Source organism: Rhinatrema bivittatum, chromosome 1 (genome assembly GCF_901001135.1).
Source record: "Rhinatrema bivittatum chromosome 1, aRhiBiv1.1, whole genome shotgun sequence".
Classification (NCBI taxonomy): Eukaryota; Metazoa; Chordata; class Amphibia; order Gymnophiona; family Rhinatrematidae; genus Rhinatrema; species Rhinatrema bivittatum.
In genome coordinates this window covers 53851459-53874995 of record NC_042615.1, presented here as the reverse complement: position 1 = coordinate 53874995, position 23537 = coordinate 53851459, and the positions used below count along the sequence as shown (strand labels likewise).

General features: G+C 43.1%; 1 protein-coding gene across 1 annotated transcript in view; it reads left to right on the top strand.

The window, feature by feature from the left end:
- Positions 1-23537, top strand: part of LOC115092544 — a 447216-nt gene that overhangs the window by 75892 nt on the left and 347787 nt on the right. The window contains exon 3 of the mRNA XM_029603496.1: positions 20895-20965. Within this exon, the coding sequence (XP_029459356.1) occupies positions 20895-20965 (71 nt within the window). The remainder of the gene's footprint in view (positions 1-20894; positions 20966-23537) is intronic.

Genomic DNA, 23537 nt, shown 5'->3' with positions numbered 1-23537 from the left:
CCCCATCCAAAATGACACAACGCCTAACTCCAGCAACATCTCCAGCGAAAAACTAGCTCAATTCTTCAAGGACAAAGTCGACAACATTATTGCCAAGATTCCCCAAACCCACAACGACCCTACTGCCATCCCCCCTCCCATCCACATATGGTCACAATTCGCACCTGTTGCTTCTACAGAAATTGAACCCATCATCAAAAAAACCAACCCTGCATCCCACCCATTAGACCCCATCCCCATCAAAACCCTAAAACTCATCAGAGAGATCATTGTCAAACCAATAACCTACATCATCAACATATCCCTCGAACAAGGAATTTTCCCAGAAAAACTCAAAAATGCCATCATCAAACCAATCATCAAAAAACCTCAACTCGACAAATCAGACCCAGCAAACTACAGACCAGTCTCTAACCTCCCATTCTTAGCAAAAATCATAGAAAAAACAGTCAACAATCAACGTACAGACCACCTTGAAACCCATAATGTTCTTCAGCCAGCACAGCATGGTTTCAGAAAATTCCTCAGCACTGAAACCCTCCTCCTCTCCCTCACTGATACCATCCTCAGAGGCCGTGACAAAGGCAAATCGTTCCTCCTGATACTCCTTGACATATCAGCCGCCTTTGACACCATCAATCACAGAACACTCCTCACCAGACTTAAAGAAATTGGTCTTCAAGACACCACAATCAAATGGTTCAAATCCTACCTCTCAAACAGATCCTACATCGTCAAGCCAAACTCATCTGAATCCTCTCAAGTGCCCCTCACACATGGGGTCCCACAAGGTTCTTCCCTATCCTCAACCCTCTTTAACATTTACCTCCTCCCACTATGCAAATACCTTTCAGATGCAAACCTCACCTACTTCGTCTATGCAGACGACATACAAATACTACTCCCCATAAACAAGTCCATCCAACTCACCATGGAAAAATGGAACAACCTCAGCTCAAATCTATCCCAATTACTATCCCAATTATCACTTTGCCTCAACCAAGCCAAAACAGAAATCCTTCACATCCACGATGACCGTCCCTCTTCTCCCCTCAAGTGCACCCCCTCCAACCACCCAGGAAACTCAATCAACCCGGGAGTGCCACAGATCTCACAAATCTCACTCACTCCATCCACAAGAAACCTAGGAGTAACAATTGACAGCCAACTCAACTTTAAACGACACATCTCCAATACAATTAAGGATGGATTCTTCAAACACCAAACCCTGAAAAAACTTAAACCCCTTCTCCAAGCGCACGACTTCCGAACAGTCCTTCAATCAATTATCCTCTCAAAACTCGACTACTGCAACTCCCTTCTCATCGGCCTACCAGAAATCCACATCAAACCCCTCCAAGTTCTACAAAATGCCGCCGCCAGAATCATCACCAACAACAAAAAATCCTCCCACATCACACCTACCCTCAAAGAACTCCACTGGCTACCCATCACACAAAGAATCCATTACAAAACACTCACCCTCATGCACAAAAAAATACACAACAACAAAATGAACTGGCTAAACAACGCAAAACATCCACACCCCACACAAAGAACTCTCAGATCCACCAACACCGGTCTCCTAGCCGTCCCCAATCTCAAATCTGCACACCTCAACGCAACCCGCAAACGAGCCATAAAATAGCGGGACCCACCCTATGGAACACCCTCCCCACCTGTCTCAGAAATGAACCTTCATTGCAAGCCTTCAAAAAACACCTTAAAACATGGCTGTTTTTAAAAGCCTTCCCACCCGACCCTTAACCTGCCCGAACGCAACACACCTCATCCCTTACACAGTCTTCTCACCACCCTGAATCCCTCACTACACTACTTCCTCCCACCCCACCGTCCCCCCTCCCTTCCCTCACCCCCCCCACCATTATTCCTAAATTATTTTTATCAACAAGCCCTTAATCCTAAATTATTTTTATCAACAACACATTCATGTACATATGTTATTTCCTATAACCTATTGTTATATCCTATAACCTTTTGTTCCATGTACTACTGTTATAATATGTTATAATTGTTTTTTTTTTGGTTACCATGTTATAATGTAAAATAGGGCGGATTCCACCCTATTCTCTTGGTTATCTGGAAACCGATGTGATATCTCGATTGAATGTCGGTATATAAAAGAAATAAATAAAATAAATAAATAAATAAATAAGGTCAAGAGGCCGTCACTGAAGAGTGGGTGGCTCGCCAGAATGACGGCTACTGCCTGGAGATAATACCTTTATTCAATAAACATACACATGGATACTGTGACTCCAACATCGCTCTAAGCTTCAACAGCAAGAGGAAAGGTGGAAAAAAGGATTTGCACTCACAAAGCAGGGAGTAGCTGGCTTGTTACCCCAAACCAAATAAGCCTGATACTTCACTTTCAATGCATATCCAGCATAGATCTCTGCTTCAACGGCAGGGGAGAAGAAAAACTGAGACTTCACGCATATCCAGCATAGCTCTCTGCTTCAACGGCAGGGGAGAAGAAAAACTGATACTTCACGCATATCCAGCACAGCTCTTTGCTTCAACGGCAGGGGAGAAGAAAAACTGTTACTTCACGCATATCCAGCACAGCTCTCTGCTTCAACGGCAGGGGAGAAGAAAAACTGATACTTCACGCATATCCAGCACAGCTCTCTGCTTCAACGGCAGGGGAGAAGAAAAACTGATACTTCACGCATATCCAGCATAGCTCTCTGCTTCAACGGCAGGGGAGAAGAAAAGCAACCAATAAGGGCTGAATAACATAGTCTGGGTAAAACAAATAAGCATGGGTGTAGCTTGCTTATTGCGGCGGTTACTACCCCTAACTAATCAAGCTTGATATTTCACTTGGATGCAACTCCATGACTGCTCTCTACATCAATGGTGGGGGTGGAAGGGAAATAGAACCAAAGAGCTAAGAGAAACAGATAAGTATGAGAAAAAAAATGTGTGAAGCTTGCTGGGCAGACTGGATGGGCCGTTTGGTCTTCTTCTGCCGTTATTTCTATGTTTCTATGTTTCTAAATGGAATATAAGAACATAAGAACATAAGAAAATGCCATACTGGGTCAGACCAAGGGTCCATCAAGCCCAGCATCCTGTTTCCAACAGTGGCCAATCCAGGTCATAAGAACCTGGCAAGTACCCAAAAACTAAGTCTATTCCATGTAACCATTGCTAATGGCAGTGGCTATTCTCTAAGTGAACTTAATAGCAGGTAATGGACTTCTCCTCCAAGAACTTATCCAATCCTTTTTTAAACACAGCTATACTAACTGCACTGACCACATCCCCTGGTAACAAATTCCAGAGTTTGTGCGTTGAGTAAAAAAGAACTTTCTTCGATTAGTTCTAAATGTGCCCCATGCTAACTTCATGGAGTGCCCCCTAGTCTTTCTACTATCCGAAAGAGTAAATAACCGATTCACATCTACCCGTTCTAGACCTCTCATGATTTTAAACACCTCTATCATATCCCCCCTCAGTCGTCTCTTCTCCAAGCTGAAAAGTCCTAACCTCGTTAGTCTTTCCTCGTAGGGAAGCTGTTCCATTCCCCTTATCATTTTGGTAGCCCTTCTCTGTACCTTCTCCATCGCAATTATATCTTTTTTGAGATGCGGCGACCAGAACTGTACACAGTATTCAAGGTGCGGTCTCACCATGGACCGATACAGAGGCATTATGACATTTTCCGTTTATTCACCATTCCCTTTCTAATAATTCCCAACATTCTGTTTGCTCTTTTGACTGCCGCAGCACACTGAACCGACGATTTCAATGTGTTATCCACTATGACACCTAGATCTCTTTCTTGGGTTGTAGCACCTAATATGGAACCTAACATTGTGTAATTATAGCTTGGGTTATTTTTCCCTATATGCATTACCTTGCACTTATCCACATTAAATTTCATCTGCCATTTGGATGCCCAATTTTCCAGTCTCACAAGGTCTTCCTGCAATTTATCACAATCTGCTTGTGATTTAACTACTCTGAACAATTTTGTGTCATCTGCAAATTTGATTATCTCACTCGTCGTATTTCTTTCCAGATCATTTATAAATATATTGAAAAGTAAGGGTCCCAATACAGATCCCTGAGGCACTCCACTGTCCACTCCCTTCAACTGAGAAAATTGTCCATTTAATCCTACTCTCTGTTTCCTGTCTTTTAGCCAGTTTGCAATCCACGAAAGGACATCGCCACCTATCCCATGACTTTTTACTTTTCCTAGAAGCCTCTCATGAGGAACTTTGTCAAACGCCTTCTGAAAATCCAAGTATACTATATCTATCGGTTCACCTTTATCCACATGTTTATTAACTCCTTCAAAAAGTGAAGCAGATTTGTGAGGCAAGACTTGCCTTGGGTAAAGCCATGCTGACTTTGTTCCATTAAACCATGTCTTTCTATATGTTCTATGATTCTGATGTTTAGAACACTTTCCACTATTTTTCCTGGCACTGAAGTCAGGCTAATCGGTCTGTAGTTTCCCGGATCACCCCTGGAGCCCTTTTTAAATATTGGGGTTACATTTGCTATCCTCCAGTCTTCAGGTACAATGGATGATTTTAATGATAAGTTACAAATTTTACTAATAGGTCTGAAATTTCATTTTTTAGTTCCTTCAGAACTCTGGGGTGTATACCATCCGGTCCAGGTGATTTACTACTCTTCAGTTTGTCAATCAGGCCTACCACATCTTCTAGGTTCACCGTGATTTGATTCAGTCCATCTGAATCTTTACCCTTGAAAACCTTCTCCATTACGGGTACCTCCCCAACATCCTCTTCAGTAAACACTGAAGCAAAGAAATTATTTAATCTTTCCACGATGGCCTTATCTTCTCTAAGTGCCCCTTTAACCCCTCGATCATCTAACGGTCCAACTGACTCCCTCACAGGCTTTCTGCTTCGGATATATTTAAAAAAGTTTTTACTGTGAGTTTTTGCCTCTACTGCCAACTTCTTTTCAAATTCTCTCTTAGCCTGTCTTATCAATGTTTTACATTTAACTTGCCAATGTTTATGCTTTATCCTATTTTCTTCTGTTGGATCCTTCTTCCAATTTTTGAATGAAGATCTTTTGGCTAGGATAGCTTCTTTCACCTCCCCTTTTAACCATGCCGGTAATCGTTTTGCCTTTTTTCCACCTTTCTTAATGTGTGGAATACATCTGGACTGTGCTTCTAGGATGGTATTTTTTAACAATGACCATGCCTCTTGGACATTTTTTACTTTTGTAGCTGCTCCTTTCAGTTTTTTTCTAACAATTTTTCTCATTTTATCAAAGTTTCCCTTTTGAAAGTTTAGCACAAGAGCTGTGGATTTGCACACTGTTCCTCTTCCAGTCATTAAATCAAATTTGATCATATTATGATCACTATTGCCAAGCGGCCCCACCACCGTTACCTCTCTCACCAAGTCCTGTGCTCCACTGAGAATTAGATATAAAATTGCTCCCTCTCTCGTCGGTTCCTGAAGCAATTGCTCCATAAAGCTATCATTTATTCCATCCAGGAACGTTATCTCTCTAGCGTGACCCAATGATACATTTACCCAGTCAATATTGGGGTAATTGAAGTCTAATCAACAAGTCCAGCGTGCAAGAAGCAATAATAAAGTTCATCAATAATGTTATAATAGATTTTTAATTGAACCAAGATCTCAACTATTATTCATGGCAACTCCATATATCTTCAAGGATACAAGTGAAAGAGTCCCCCGACACGGTCCGTGTTTCGCGGTCGCTGCATCGGGAGGGACCCACAGAATTAGTTTCATCTACAACATATAAAGAGTGATAAGCGATGAACCGTATGAATGGCCATTCAAAATTAATACAGAATACAAGAAAGCATACCTTATGTGTTCATCCTGGAGCGCATCGGCTCGTACATTAAGTCACTCATTTAAAGAAGCAGTTTGGCGCCAAGGACAGGAAATATCGCGATAGTATCACAAACAATCGCGATAGAATCACAGATCACAAATCAGCATAAAACCACGCCCCCACTGTAGGCAATTCAGCTGAACAAGAACCACTCGATATCTTTATTAAGACCTTTTGGATGGACAGAAGACAGTTTGAAAATCCATTTTTGTTCCCGTCTACCTAGGATTTCAGAATAGTCCCCTCCCCGAAACGGGGGTGTCACAACCTCCAAAACTGAAAATCTTAAATCAGTAATGCAATGATGATGTTGAACCCAGTGTGTGACAAGGGGTTCATCCATCCTAAGTAGACGGATATTCGAACAATGTTCTATAATACGGGTCTTGACCATCCTCGAGGTCTTACCCACATATAGTAAGGGGCAGGGGCACTGTACAGCATATACCACACCCCGGGTGGTACAGTCCGAGCTATTCCGTAACTTAAACCTGAACCCAGTATTAGGATGAATAAAAGAGTCTGACAGGGCAGTGTGGCTACACATAGTACAATGACCACACGGGCCATGTTGACCCACCCTGCTCTCCACTATTGGTCTGTTGAAACTGGCATGTACTAGCTGGTCCCGGAGATTATTCCCTCGCCTGAAAGTGAACCGCAGCGGTCCCTGAAAAAGCGATGATAAGGACAGATTTTCCCAATGTCTACGGATCATTGCTGCAATAGCTTTGCTAGCAGTAGAAAAAGGTAAAATACAATTAAAGCACTGATTCTCATCAGCCACAGAGGGAAGAAATAACCAATCACGATTGGTGTACAAAGCTCTTTTAAAAGCCTTTTTCACCACGCGGAGAGGATAGCCTCTATCCAAAAACCGCTGAGACATCAGCTTAGATTGTTCCACAAAATCAGTACGGGATGAGCACAAACGCTTTAATCTTAAAAATTGCCCCGTGGGAATGTTATCCTTCAAAGGTTTAGGGTGACAGCTAGAATATGCCAGTAACGTATTCCTATCAGTTTCCTTTCTAAATAGGGTGGTCACATATTGGTCCTCTTCTACGGAAATGATAATATCAAGAAATGCAATTTTTTCGGGAAACCTCAAAGAAAGGTTACCTTTGCGCAGGGCTCCTCATCATCATCTTCGGAAGAATCTGGCGGCGAGCAAATTCCTCGGGGTCGTGGACAAGGACGCAAGACCCGCGGAACTCCCAATGCTCCACCCACACAAGTACTTTCGGACAATGTACAACCTTATACCTCTGCCTCTTCACGGTATTCCTCGATAGCGGTGTCTTTTTTAGACTCCGGTCAACCTCCCAGGGACATACGAATAACACGTTCCCGCACAGCTCCAATTCCACCGGGACAGAAAATGCCACGGACACCGCGTCCTCCTTCGCGCCTTCCAGAGGCATGGCAGTAAGTTCAGAGACTGTGTTTAATCTTTCCACCCGTGTTTTGTCTGATGTTGAAATGAGTTCTTTGCAGAAAGGTCTATCATTTGTACCAACTACCCGTTGTGATCCGTTTGATTATTCAGGTGCACCTTTATCGTTTTTTTCGCATTTTGAAATTAAAATTGTTTTTTGCTGACTCCCCATCCACTGTAGACAATTCAGTTATTTCAAAAAAATCTAGATGGACCCCTCCGGGCCCTATCAACCCTCTACTGGGAGCTTTTGAACGTCTCGTAAGTATAGATGCTCAATTGTTAGCTACTAAGAAACAATTTATACAATATAATTTATCTCAACAAGAGGCTACAGCAATGAGGGGTTTGTCCAGAGATTCTTCCGTTGTTATTAAACCAGCTGACAAGGGTGGAGGGATCGTTGTGTGGGGCAAGGCAGACTATGAAGCGGAGGTGTTGCGTCAACTTAGCGACACCTCCTTCTATAAACCCCTTGCAGAAGACCCGACACCAGATTTATTAAAAATCATTAAAGAGCTTGTCCAAGAAGCCTCTGACTGCAAAATGCTTACAAGTAAGGAAGCTAAATTCCTGGTCAACTCGTCCCCGATTATGCCCCTGTTTTATCTTCTGCCCAAAATTCATAAAACATTGGTCTCCCCCCCAGGTCGACCCATAGTTTCAGGAATTAACTCTCTATTAGAGCCATTATCACAGTTTATTGACATTTTTTTAAAACCATTTGTTGCCAATATTAGATCTTATGTGAAAGATACTGCACACCTTATCACAAGATTGTCAAACTCAACTGTCCCTCCGTCTGGCTTTTTCTTTGTTACCCTGGATGTCATTTCATTATATTCCAATATTCCTCAGTCAGAAGCTCTCCAGCTTATTGAAACCATTTTGGACCAACGTCCGGCCCCTCGCCGGCTGACTACTTACTTTTTGGTACAATTAGCCACTCTTGCTCTTACAAAAAATTTTTTTATGTTTGATCAGCATTATTATCAGCAGATCAAAGGGACGGCAATGGGGGCCACTATGGCCCCCTCGCTCGCCTGCCTATATATGGATCAGTATGAGTCCTCACTGGTGTATCCTTCTGAATGGTTCTCCTTTATTGATTTATGGTTACGGTACATCGATGACATTTTAATCATCTGGAAAGGGACAGATATTCAATTTTTGATGTTTTTTGACTGGTTAAATTCTCTGAACCCACACATTCAGTTTAATTTCTGTATTCATCCCGAAAAAATTGCATTTCTTGATATTATCATTTCCGTAGAAGAGGACCAATATGTGACCACCCTATTTAGAAAGGAAACTGATAGGAATACGTTACTGGCATATTCTAGCTGTCACCCTAAACCTTTGAAGGATAACATTCCCACGGGGCAATTTTTAAGATTAAAGCGTTTGTGCTCATCCCGTACTGATTTTGTGGAACAATCTAAGCTGATGTCTGAGCGGTTTTGGATAGAGGCTATCCTCTCCGCGTGGTGAAAAAGGCTTTTAAAGAGCTTTGTACACCAATCGTGATTGGTTATTTCTTCCCTCTGTGGCTGATGAGAATCAGTGCTTTAATTGTATTTTACCTTTTTCTACTGCTAGCAAAGCTATTGCAGCAATGATCCGTAGACATTGGGAAAATCTGTCCTTATCATCGCTTTTTCAGGGCCCGCTGCGGTTCACTTTCAGGCGAGGGGAATAATCTCCGGGACCAGCTAGTACATGCCAGTTTCAACAGACCAATAGTGGAGAGCAGGGTGGGTCAACATGGCCCGTGTGGTCATTGTACTATGTGTAGCCACACTGCCCTGTCAGACTCTTTTATTCATCCTAATACTGGGTTCAGGTTTAAGTTACGGAATAGCTCGGACTGTACCACCCGGGGTGTGGTATATGCTGTACAGTGCCCCTGCCCCTTACTATATGTGGGTAAGACCTCGAGGATGGTCAAGACCCGTATTATAGAACATTGTTCGAATATCCGTCTACTTAGGATGGATGAACCCCTTGTCACACACTGGGTTCAACATCATCATTGCATTACTGATTTAAGATTTTCAGTTTTGGAGGTTGTGACACCCCCGTTTCGGGGAGGGGACTATTCTGAAATCCTAGGTAGACGGGAACAAAAATGGATTTTCAAACTGTCTTCTGTCCATCCAAAAGGTCTTAATAAAGATATCGAGTGGTTCTTGTTCAGCTGAATTGCCTACAGTGGGGGCGTGGTTTTATGCTGATTTGTGATCTGTGATTCTATCGCGATTGTTTGTGATACTATCGCGATATTTCCTGTCCTTGGCGCCAAACTGCTTCTTTAAATGAGTGACTTAATGTACGAGCCGATGCGCTCCAGGATGAACACATAAGGTATGCTTTCTTGTATTCTGTATTAATTTTGAATGGCCATTCATACGGTTCATCGCTTATCACTCTTTATATGTTGTAGATGAAACTAATTCTGTGGGTCCCTCCCGATGCAGCGACCGCGAAACACGGACCGTGTCGGGGGACTCTTTCACTTGTATCCTTGAAGATATATGGAGTTGCCATGAATAATAGTTGAGATCTTGGTTCAATTAAAAATCTATTATAACATTATTGATGAACTTTATTATTGCTTCTTGCACGCTGGACTTGTTGATTTGATTGTTGTGCAAGCTCCCTTTGCTTATGTTTCTGCTTGGGTAATTGGAAGTCTCCCATTATTTACTGCACTACCAATTTGGTTAGCTTCCCTAATTTCTCTTACCATTTCCACTGTCCGTCTCACCATCTTGACCAGGTGGGCGGTAGTATACCCCTATCACTATAGTCTTCCCCGAAACACAAGGGATTTCTACCCATAAAGATTCAATTTTGTATTTAGTCTCATGGAGGATGTTTATCCTGTTGGATTCTATGCCATAAAGCGCCACACCTCCCCCCGGGTGCTCCTCTCTGTCACTGCGATATAATTTGTACCCCGGTATAGCACTGTCCCATTGGTTATCCTCTTTCCACCATGTCTCTGAGATGCCAATTAAGTCTATGTCATCATTTACTGCTATACATTCTAATTCTCCCATCTTACTTCTTAGACTTCTGGCATTAGCATACAAACATTTCAAAGTTTGTTATTTGTTTGTATTATCATTCTGCTTTTTAATTGATAGGGATAAGTTTGAATTTTTTAGCTCAGGTGAGTTTTTAGTTACAGGCACTTGGACTGCTTTTCTAATTATTGGAACCTCACTGTCGGGATGCCCTAATTCTAATGCATCATTAGTATCCTTTAAAGATACCTCTCTCCGAAACATGCGCTGCTGAGCGACTGTCGGCTTTCCCCTTTGTTCTAGTTAAAAGCTGCTCTTATCTCCTTTTTAAAGGTTAGCACCAGCAGTCTGGTTCCACCCTGGTTAAGGTGGAGCCCATCCCTTCAGAAGAGACTCCCCCTTCCCCAAAAGGTTCCCCAGTTCCTAACAAAACTGAATCCCTCTTCCTTGCACCATCGTCTCATCTACGCATTGAGACTCCGGAGCTCTGCCTGCCTCTGGTGACCTGCGTGGAACAGGGAGAATTTCAGAGAATGCTACCCTGGAGGTTCTGGATTTAAGCTTTCTACCTAAGAGCCTAAATTTGGCTTCCAGAACCTCCCTCCCACATTTTCCTATGTCGTTGGTGCCCACATGTACCACGACAGCCGGCTCCTCCCCAGCACTGTCTAAAATCCTATCTAGGTGACGCATGAGGTCCGCCACCTTCGCACCAGGTAGGCATGTTACCAGGCGATCCTCACGCCCACCAGCCACCCAGCTATCTACATTCCTAATAATCGAATCACCAACTATGACGGCCGACCTAACCCTTCCCTCCTGGGCAGTAGGCCTTGGGGAGATATCCTCAGTGCGAAAGGACATTGCATCACCTGGAGAGCAGGTCCTTGCTACAGGATCCTTTCCTGCTGCACCTGGTTGGTGCTCTCCCATCATGAGACCTTCTTCCTCCAAGGCAGCACCAGGGCTGCCAGTCTGAAGTTGGGACTTGGCTACTATGTCCCTGAAGGTCTCATCTATATACCTCTCTGTCTGCCTCAGCTCCTCCAGGTCTGCCACTCTTGCTTCCAGAGATTGGACTCGTTCTCTGAGAGCCAGGAGCTCTTTGCATCGCATGCACATATATAACTTCTCACCGGTGGGTAAAAAATCATACATGTGACACTCGATGCAAAAGACTGGGAAGCCCCCCTCTTGCTGCTGGACTGCTGCCTTCATCTCAATTTTGATCAGTTCCTAGTTAAGTTTCAGGTTGCTATGGGAGTAGGAATGTGTCTAATATCCTTTAAATGTATTAGTGAATTCACTATGTATCTGGTAGTGGCCTACTGGGGTCTGATCAAATTCTCAATAAAGTTTTTGTTGATGTTTTTTTTTTTTCATGAAAGTGGCACCTGCCTATAAATTAGGCCTCACCTGTGGGCCTATTAGTGCACAATGCATACTCAGGAGATTCAGATGAAGACAAAGGAAAACAGAGAAATTAATTTACAAAGAAGGGGAAAAGAAAACATGAGACAGCCAGAAGAGCAGAAACTACAGAAAAGGAAGAGAGGACTATGAAATCTATGGGAACATTCCAAGCACTTTTAGACCATTGCTTATAATGCAATTGATTAGTAGGGATGTGCAGGGGGAAAACAATCATTTTTATTTTTGGTTCATTTTTGGGAGGTCCCCCCCCCCCCCCCCCATGAATTTTGGTTCATGGATTGTTTGATTCGTTTCATTCGTGAGAAAAAAATGAATCAAACAATTAAAAAAAAAAAGGCCAAAAAATGTAAATGAAGCCTCCCAGGGCTTCCTGCCCACTGGAAAAATTGCCAGGGCCAGGATCCCCCCAGGCCCATACTTACCTACTCGAGTGAGGATCCATAGGTGAGGCCTAGTCCCAGGCCTACTCAAGCCAACACCTCAGTCAGACCAAGGCCCAACACCACAATCTGACCCAGAGGCCGGGTCCTGACCTGAGGCCTAGGCCTGGACCTAGGCCCAATGCTGTGACCCAGCCCAGAGGCTGGGTCCTGATGCCTGAATCTCAAGCTAGGCCATAGCTGAACCGAAACACGATGCCACAACCTGGCCCAGATGACAGGTCCTGATGCTGGTACCTAGGTCTGGACCATGGCCTGATGCTGCAACCTAAACCTGAGGCCGGGTTCCCATGCCTGGTCTTCGGCCTAGCCCAGAGCCCGACCCAGGCCTGATACCGCGACTTGGCCCAGAGGCCGGATCCTGATGCTGGGACCTTAGCCCGGACCCTGGCCTGATGCCGAGACCTGACCTGGGGTCCAGGTACTGATACTGGGACCTAGGTCCAGACCCTGGCCCGATGCCATGACCCAAACTTTAGGCCAGGTCTCGATGCCTGGGCCTCAGCCTACGCCGGTGCCCGACTCAGGCCAGACACTACAACCTGTCCTGGAGGCAGGATCCCAATGCTGAGGTCTAGGCCTGGACCCAGGCTTGCCACCACCACCTGACCTGGAGGCCTGGGCCTCAACCTAGGCCTAGGCCTTGGCCTGGACCCTGGCCCGATGCTGCGACCTGACCCAGGGGCCGGGAACTGATGCCGGAGCCTAGGCCCAGAACCTGGCCCGATGCCGTGACCAAAACTTTAGGCCAGGTTTCAATGCCTAGGCCTCGAGCTAGGCCAGGGCCTCGAGCTAGGCCAGGCTGGACTTCGCAGCCCATCCTGGAGGCCAGGTCCCAACACCGAATTCTAGGCCAGGACCCAGGCCCGATGCTGCTGCCTTGCCTGGAGGCCTGGGCATCGACCTAGGGTGGAGCCTGATCCAGGCCCGATGCCGCGATATGACCAGGAGGCTAATTCCTGATGCCTAGGCCTGGACTCTGGCCCGATGCCACAACCCAAACCTGAGGCCAGGACCCATTGCCTAGCCCAGAGCCCGACCCAGGCCCAACACCACAAGCATATTCTTAAGCTCAATGCATTCCTTTAAAACAAATGCAACAAATAAGATTTGTTTCATTTTGGGGCCCCCAGTTCATTTTAGGGCCCCCCAAATGAAATTGCCCTTATTCGTCATGTTTTTAGAATTCATTTTTATTGAATGCATATCCCTATTCATTAGCTTGAGTCGACTCTGGTTAAGGATGTATTCAGAAGTTAGGCTTTAGTGGACTCAGGGTTCTCTCACATACACACATCACATGACTGTAACAAGTTTGAGAATAGAAAGAGTAAACAACAGATGTGGATTAGTTCAGTGAGAGAGCATTTTGTGATGCTCTATGTGCTGTGGTTTTAGGTGGGAGGCACCCCCTCTAATCATTCAGAGGCTTCATGGAATAAAATAAGAAACATAACAGACTGTAACAGACATAGAAAGGAAGTTCTCACCCAGGATTGTGTTTTAGGAAACATGCAGGCGTCTCATGTGTAGCCTGGTGTTGGGAACCATGAAATTTGCTGCTGCCATGTGGCTGAGGACTACTGAAACCTGTCTCACTGAAGGTCTCTGAGTATGGTTTAAGGTATGTAACAGAAGACGGAATTGTGATATTCTGTCGCTTGGTAGGTATGCCCTGTTGCACGTAGTGTCCAGGCATGCTCTTATGAACTGTAACTGTTGTGTTGGTTGTAGGTGTGATTTCTGAAAATTGATCACCAATCCTCATTCTTACAAGCATTGTATCACTCGATGGAGGTGCTCGAATAAGATGTTTGGAGTTGGGGCGATTATGAGCCAATTGTCCAGATATGGAAAGATGGTTATACCTTGTTGTCTGAGATGAGCCACCACCACTACCATGCATTTGGTGAACATCCTGGGTGCCGCCGATAGTCCAAAGGAGAGAACTTTGTACTGGTAGTGTTGATGCCTGTAGCGAAAGCATAGGTAACGCCATGAGGATGGATGGATTGGAATGTGTGTGTAAGCATCCTTCAGGTCGATGGAACACATCCAATCGTTGGTTTGAATGAGAGGAAGGATTGATTTCAACGATACCATTTTGAATTCCTCTTTGGTGAGAAAAGTGTTCAATTCCCTTAGGTCTAGGATGGGGCGAAGGCCACCCGACTTCTTGGATATGAGGAAGTATGGGGAATAAAATCCTACTGATTGGGTTCCTGGGTAAATTTGTCGAATTGCTTGTTGTTTGCGAAGCAAAGCAATTTCCTCTCCCAGTTGTGGTTGGAAGTTGTGAATCTTGAAAGTGGAAAGATGAGGTAATCTGGGTTTTGTGACATATTGGAGTTGGTAGCCGTGACGTATTATCTCTAAAACCCATTGATCGGATGTTATCCTCTCCCAGGCTGTCAGGCAGGAATGAATCCTGCCGGGTGGTGCTTGATGTTGTGGTGGTGGCTGGGTAACTAAAAAGATGAAGTCACTTTCATTGCAGTAGCCGGCTGTTGTGCCTGCTGTCTCTGGTTACGTGGTTTACCTCTACATTGGTTTGAGGTATTCTGTTGTGGAGGAGGACGCTAGTAAGAAGGGTATGTCTGTGTATGAAAGGACTGGTAAGATCTGTAGGGTCGCCTGGCATATGATTGCCTACGAGTAGATCCAATATAACAACGTGTGGTCGCATAGTTAGGATGTTAATGATTGTACTGCTAGAGCTTCTTCCTTCAGTTTACCCACTGTATCCTGAAATCGTTCTCCGTTCAGGATACCCACTGTATCCTGAAATCGTTCTCCGAACAGGTTATCTCCTGTACATGGGAGGTTCGTTAGTTTATCATGCAAATCTTCACGTATGGAACTCGAGTGTAACCATGCTAGTCTTCGGGCTGCAATGGCTGTTTCCGATGCCCTAGATAATGTTTCATATGCTTCGTAGATGGACCTCAAAAGGTGTCGAGAACACTCTTCCATGTAATGAAGAGGCGGAGGTATTTGATCCGCAGTCGAGGAAAGCATACCTTTTATAGCTTGTATACACTCATATAGGTATTGCATCATGTAGAATTGATGATGCATAATCCGGGCATTCAACATTGAGTTATGGTATATTTTTCTGCCAAACTCATCCAAATATTTGTTGTCTTTGCCTGGTGGGTATGAGGAATGTGACTTTGCTTTCTTAAATCTTTGCATCGCCGACTCTACTACAATTGAAGCATGAGGTAATTGTGGTACAGAGTACGGTGATTTTTTCCTGATACGGAATTATATGTCTGTTTTCCTGGAAACCGCTGCGATTGCGTAAGGTGTTTCCCAGGATTTCTGTAAGACGGAATGCAGGAGCTCTTGTGGTGGAAGAGATGTTGGTTCCCCTGGAGTCTCAAAACTCTTTAGGAGACCAAGGGTTTCTGACCTAGGGTCTGTCTTTTTTTGGACCTCTAGATGCAGTATTGTACCCAATTTTTCTAGAAATTTTGGGTATGTAAGGTCTTCAGGAGGGGAATACGGTTCCTGAGGTTGTTCCTGCGGATCTGATGGGAATCCCATAGATGATGATGGGGATGTTTGCGGTGAAGGAGAATCAAATGATGTATCCTGTTTATAATTTGGTGAAGCTGGTTGGTTTGCTATGGGAGATGTCAGAGGCTCCACCAACTGTTCTCTATTAGTCTGCGTCTTATGTTCCAGAGAACTGTCAGTATCAATAGTAGTCATTTTGAATGATGACTGAAGAGTTTCATAAAAACCTGCTAAGGATTGGGACAATTGATAAAATGCCTCTTTTGTACGAGGGGGCATTATTGTGCGGTCATCTGGTTCGTGTGACTCACATGCTTTAGTGTGCGTTGGTTTGTTCTGAGGTAAAGTAGTGTATACTTTATGGTCTTTCTGTTTTTTGTCGCAAATGATGTTCCTCGAATCCTCTGAAGCTGTAGAAGCGGTAGAGGAAGCAACTTGTATTACCTCTCTGTGAGAGAAGGTATTTGAAGTTGGTATATGAGATGATTTAGAAGTCAAAGGGCTTACTTCCCATGTTGCACACCTCTTTACCGACTTTTTGTGGTGGGAGTGTCATGAGTGCTTATGATAATAGTGTGACGACGAGTCTGTATGACTTCTCCGTGAAGACGGTGATTGTTTTCTATGTTTTATTGAAAACTCTGTCGAATTATCTCTCGAAGAAAGGGAAGTACCTGAACGAGGTGAAGTTATTGATGGAGAGGCTGAAGAAGACCTGTGTGAGGGTCCACGTCTTCGTTTCAACTCATTTTGTAATAGGGATGTGAATCATTTTTGAACGATTAAAATTATCGTCAGATAATTTTAAAATCGTCCAAAATCGTTAGAGTGCACGATACAATACAATGCCCACGATTTATCGTCAGGGGCATTTGTATTGTATCGTTAAATAGGGGGCAGGAAAACCGGCACACCAAAAAAACCCTAACACCCACCCCGAACCTTTAAAACAAACCCCCACCCTCCCGAACCCCCCAAAAATGTTTTAAATGACCTGGGGTCCCGGCACGATGATCCCGGCGCAATGTCCCGCTCTCTGCCCACGGCTGCTGTGAAGAGAAATGGCGCCGGTGGCCCTTTGCCCTTATCATGTGATAGGGCAAAGGTAGCGCCGGCACCATTTTGATTCCTAGCTCCCGACGTCACGCGTCCAGGAGATCGCTCCTGGACCCCCGCTGGACCCCCAGGGACTTTTGGCCAGCTTGGGGGGCCTCCTGACCCCCACAAGACTTGCCAAAAGTCCAGCGGGGGTCCGGGAATGACCTCTTGCACTCGAGCTGTATTGCAAAATGGCGCCAGCCGTATTCGTTGGAGCCCAGATACGTTGCATTCGGTCAACGGGGAGAAAAGCCCAATCCGTTAATACGTTGAATTCAGCATCTGTTCCCTTTAAATTTAGTTAACTACAACCCCCCACCCTCCTAGCCCCTCCCCCCAAGACTTGCCAAAAGTCCCTGGTGGTCCAGCTGGGGTCCTGGAGCGATCTCCTGCACTCGGGCTGTCGGCTGCCAGTATTCAAAATGGTACCAATAGCCTTTGCCCTTACTATGTCACAGGGGCTACCGGTGCCATTGGTCGGCCCCTGTAAAATGGTAGGAGCACAAGATGGCACCGGCTGTCCATTGCTCCTACCATGTGATAGGGGCTGACCAATCGCACGGGTAGCCCCTGTGAGATAGTAAGGGCAAAGGCAATTGGCGCCATTTTGTATACCGGCAGCGGATGGCGCGAGTGCAGGAGATCGATCCAGGACCCCCGCTGGACCACCAGGAACTTTAGGCAAGTCTTGGGGGGGTCAGGAGGGTGGGGGGTTTATTCGTTCAGGATTCGTTGCATTCGTGGGGGTTCGCCATACGTTTTGCGAACCCATGTATGCAACGAATAGGGACCTATATGTTGTGGATTGCGCATTTGTTCACAACGAATGCACATCTCTACAGATTCCCAGCATTAAAGAATACTATACACAATGCATGAAGCCTGCATTATCTGTACAATTTTCGCAAGCGATAGTTGTAGCGCATTGTTGCAGATTCACTCTGTGAGTATGGTAAAGAAAAAAAAACACAACGACTCAAAGGGTTGGCATCCCCCAGGCTTCCCTTCCTGACAGGATCTGCCACTTCAAGACACACAGCGGTATCCTCAGGCTCCTCTCCTCACGACAGGATATGCTACACAAGAAAACACAAAGCCACACTCACTCACACTCTTTATCAGCACACAATAGATTCCAGGCTAACAATGTTTATTATCAATGCTAAATTATTCTCCAGAATGCATGGCAGAATACATAGATATAGCAAAGGCAATACATATAACATTTGCCAAATTGGGACAGACCAAAGATTTATCAAGCCCAATATCCTGTTTCCAACAGTAGCCATTCCAGGTCACAAGTACTTGGCAGATTTACCTTAATAATGGTTTTAAGGAATTTTACTCCAGGAACTTGTCCAAACCATTTTTAAACACAGCTACACTGATAGCTTTCACCACATCCCCTGGCAACAATTTCCAGAGCCTAATTATGTATTGAATACAAAAATATTTTCTCTTATTAATTTTAATTGTATCTCTTAGTTACTTAATTGTGTGTCCCTTAGTCATTGTACCCTTTCAAAGAGTAAACATCAGATTCACATTTACTCATTCCACTCCACTCATTATTTTATAGACCTCTATCATTTCTCCCCTCAGCCATCTCTTCTCCAGGCTGAATAGCCCTAACCTCTTTAGCCTTTCCTCATGGGAGAATCATTCCATCCCCTTTATCATTTTGGATGCCCTTTTCTATACCTTTTCTAATTCTGCTATATATTTTCTGAGATGTGTGACCAGAATTGCACACAATACTCAACAGGAGGTCATACCATGGAGCGATACAGAGGCATTATGATATTCTCTGTTTTTTTCTCCATTCCTTTCCTAATAATTCTTAGCATTCTATTTGCCTTCTTAGTGGCTGCTTCACATTGAGCAAAAGATTTCAACATATTATCAACAATGTGCTAATGTGGAACCTTGCATTGTGTAGCTATAATTTGGGTTACTCTTGCCTAAGTGTATCACTTTGCACTTGTCCACATTTAATTTCATTAGACATTTGTATGCCCAGACTCCCAGTTTTGCAAGTTCCTCTTGCAATTTCTCATAGTCCTCTTGTGATTTAACAACTTTGAATAATTTTGTGTCATCGGCATTCGTTGTTCCCATTTCCCGGTCATATAAAAATATAATAAAAAGCAGTAGTCCCAGAACAGATCCCTGGGGCACTCCACTATTCAGCTTTATCCATTGGGAAAATTTACCATTTAGCACTTTTTAACCATTTCACAATCCACAATAGTATGCTGCCCCTATCCCATGAATTTTTAATTTCTTAATAAGTCTCTCATGAGGGACTTTATCAAAGCTTTCTGGAAATCTAGATACACTATATCAGCTGGCTCACTTTTAGCCATGTTTATTTATGCCCACAAAAAATGTTGCAGATTGGTGATGCAAAACTTCCCTTGGCTAAATCCATGTTGGCTTTGTCCCAATAAACTATGCCTAATGATATGTTCAGCAATTTTGTTCTTTATGATAGTTTCTATAATTTTGTCTGGCATAGACATCAAACTCACTGGTCTGTAGTTTCCTGGTTCAACTCTTGATCCCTTTTTAAAAATTGGCGTTACATTGGCAACCCTCCGGTCTTTGGGTACCATAGACAATTTTAATGATGGTTTACAAATTACTAATAGCAGGTCCTCAATTTCATTATTCAGTTCATTCAACCTTCTGAGATGTTTAGCATCTGGTCCAGGTGATTTGCTACTCTTTAGTTTGTCAATTTGCCCTATTACATCTTCCAGGTACACTGAGAATTGTTTCAGTTCTGTTGAATTATTACAATAATAATGTCTTACAGTTATTAGAGCAGCTGAGTTGTTTCTGTTGGTGAGGATTCTCTCTCACTGTCTGTTCCACTGCTATCTCCCACCCCTGCCTCCTGTTAATTATATCCTTTTCATTTGCACATATGAAACTGTCGCCTGTATGACATAGTGAGGGCAAAGGTAGCGTCGGCGCCATTTTGAAGATTGGCAATACGGCCCGCGCGCAGGTCGCTCCCGGACTCCCGCTGGACTTTTGGCAAGTCTTGTGGGGGTCAGGAGGCCCCCCCAAGCTGGCCAAAAGTCCCTGGGGGTCCAGCGGGGGTCCGGGGGCGATCTCCTGCATGCGTGACGTCGGGACCCAGGAACCAAAATGGCACCGGCGCTACCTTTGCCCTGTCACATGATAAGGGCAAAGGGCCACAGGCGCCATTTCTCTCAACGCAGTCGTGGCCAGAGAGAGGGAGATCACGTCGGGACCCCCCCACTGGACCCCAGGTAATTTAAAACATTTTGGGGGGGTTCGGGAGGGTGGGGGATTTGTTCTAAAGGTTCGGGGTGGGTTTTAGGGTTTTTTTGGTGTGCCGGTTTTCCCGCCCTCCCCCGATTTACGATTTTTAACGATTTAAAAAAAAAACAAAAAACACGACGATAAGATTTCCCTCCCCCCCCAGCCAAAATCGATCGTTAAGACGATCGATCACACGATTCACACCCCTAGTTCTTGTTGGTTCACCTAATAGGCTGCGTCAACTACGCCGCAGCACAAAGGGCTCAATCTCATGCTAATTATTACAGGTATTGTGCAAGAAAAGTTGTAATTAATCTGTTTCTGAAGAAACAATTTCATGATTAATCAGGAGAGGTATGTTCAGAAATGGCCACAGAGCAGCTTTTTCTTGTAATATTTTCATTGATTCATAGATCCGATAGGTTTTCACCTTCTGCTGGAACACTTACAAGGTGAGATGAAATAGATTAAAGTCATTGGAAAGGTTCAAGTAACTTGGTCAGCAGCTTTGTTGTTAATCTAATTACATACCTGTATCACCCTAATTGCATTTTTGCACTTGACTATGGAAGCCATTTCATTTTATGTCAACACCAAGAGATTGTTTTCAGTCATGCACTTCAAAATCTCATTCTATTTTATTTGATACATCCAGAAAATGTCACTTTAGAAATAAAATCATGTTTTGTGGTGAAAACAGAGTTTTTGAAACTTGAATGACATCCTCTTATTCTGTTTTGACAGTGAAACTCTATATTTGTCAAACCCTTATGAAAATACTCATGGCATTTCCAGCCTTAAGAGGCATCTTACAGGTAAATATAATTTATTAATTGTGTCAGATCTGTTTTTTTTTTGTCTAACTTTCATAAACATTGTTATAACCATAAGTTCTTTTCATCAAATATTTGGACAAAAGAAAAGGTCATGGCATTTTTGAAGAGCCATTCACAACTTGAGCATAATTATCAACAATTATATCAAATGAAAACAATTTCAGCAAATGACAGCCGGGAATAAAACCATACCCCTTGTTCCAATTTAGTAATATAAAAATGTGTTGATCATGCTAACCTGTCAAAAATGTTGGAAGATAAATCAACAAACAAGTTCTAAATGATACAATTGGAGGTCCATATTCAGACACAGTCCGGATAGTAGAGATAGCAGGATAAACTTATCTTGCTAACTTTGGAGGTATGTTCAGTAGCAAAGCCACATTATTGAATATAGCCAGCTTTCTTAGTTAGCTGGCTAGCTAACTAAAGCTGGCTAACTTTTGGACAGATCTCTGGCCCAACCAGACTTAACCTGCCAAGTACGCCAGCTAGCTCTGAATATTGAAGTTATCCAGTTAACTTATCCTCCTCCAAGTTACACCCTTGAATGCCCCTAACTTATCCAGTTAAATTCTAGCCACCTAATTTATTACTTGGCTAGAATGTAGCCAAATATTTGCCCAAATATTCATTTAGCCAGTTAACTTCTGCTTAGCCAGATAAATCCTTTTGAATATGGACCTCCTAATTTATTGTGTAAAATAGTACCATAGATAAGGTTTTAAGAGGCACACACCTGTCATTAAGCAAGTAATATAATTGTGTGGTTGCCATGATAGTCCACCTTGATACATAGAACTACGGTAATTGTGATAGACCGGTTGGGTGAGCAACTAGAAAGGTGAATTCCACCCAGAACACAAAGTTAAAGCATTTCCTGGCACATTTTATTAATGAAAGGCAATAACTTGAAAGCTAGGCCCCTTTGTCATTTAGGACAGTTGCTGTCCTGCCTCTGCAGGATTATGCAAAGAATCAGCAAGAAAAAGTCTTTATTCTCTGCCTCAGGAAATTAGGAAAGTCTGGAACAATTAGTGCAGCAATAGTTTGTGAACCCCCTAGGATGTTCTGGGGTTTTTTTTTTTTTTACCACTGTTTGTACTCAAAACATGATTAGATCCTAATCTAAACATTAATAACAGAGAAAGACTCAAACAAAAATGATATATTTTGATTATTTATTCAACAAAAAGATTCAACAGTAAGTGTCCTTGTGTGAAAAAGTTTGTTGTGAACTCCTTCATTTAGTAACTGTTGGTACCTCCTAGCATAGCAATAACTTCAACTAAACGTTTCCTGTAACTGTTGATCAGTCTCTCTCACATTGTCCTTGAGGAATATTGGCTCATTTTTCCATAACAAACCATTTTAATTCTGACATTTGAGGGATTCCTTGCATGAACAGCTCATTTCAGGTCTTGCCACAAAATTACAATAGAATTTCGGTAACGATTTTGACTTGGCCAATCCAAAACTCCAATTCTCTTCTTCTTCAGTCATTCTGTAGTACTTGAATGGCAGGGTCATTGTTTTGCTGTATGGCCCACTTTTAGCTCAACTTCAGCACTTCCCTTTGTGTCCAACCAAGGGAGAGCGCAGCTTTTATTTATTTTTTATATATATGCTGCTTTTCATGTATTTTAAAGTAGATTACATTGAGGTATTGTAGGAATTTCCCTGTCTCCGGACGATTCATACTCTAAATTTGTACTTGAGGTAAAGGAAGGAAAGTGATTTACCTAAAGTCACAAGAAGCAGTAGTGGGATTTGAACCATGGCTTCTCTAGCTCACAGCCCCTGTTTAACTACTAGGCTACTCCTCACAACCTATGTTCCAGGGAAGGTTCTTGTTTGTGTTTTCAGCCTTATCTGAGATTTTGGTTTTATTGTCCAAAGCGAGTACCCTATGTTTTTGTTTATTTCTTACATATGTAATAGTAAACTTTGAAAGGCAATTTGCTGTAGAAGTGCAAATTACACTTAAGGATTTCTGAGGTTTCTAATTGTTTTCTAGGTACTCTATTTTGAAGTTTGATTTATTTTTGCTTTGTGTTTGGATCAATAAGGATGTGCCTAAAGTACTCTCTTGAAATGCTATAACAAGAAGATGGCACTCAAAGGCTAGTATTACTGGTACATATATAGATTTTATATGATTAATAGGTTTCACATCTCTTTTTGTTATATTGGTGACTCAATAGACTTCTGTATCATTTAACTTTATTTATACATTTATCTGGCCACATTGCCCAAAGATCTCATGATGTTTTATATAGAATAATTGGGGTAATATTTCCAAACAAGGAGAAAAAAACTGAAATGTAAGCTTTGGTTTGCGACAAATACGTTGAAAACTAAAGCATAACCAAATAAGTCATATTGAAAATAAAAAAGATATTAGCTATGAACAAATGCATGTCTAATCTACAGTTTTCCACTTATCTTGGAAATGTTTTGCAATATTCTAAAAAATTTTCAGGAAAGACCAGACTGTGGATTTGTAACATATTAAGGGGCCAGTGTAGTTAACTGTGTTAAATCTGGCCAT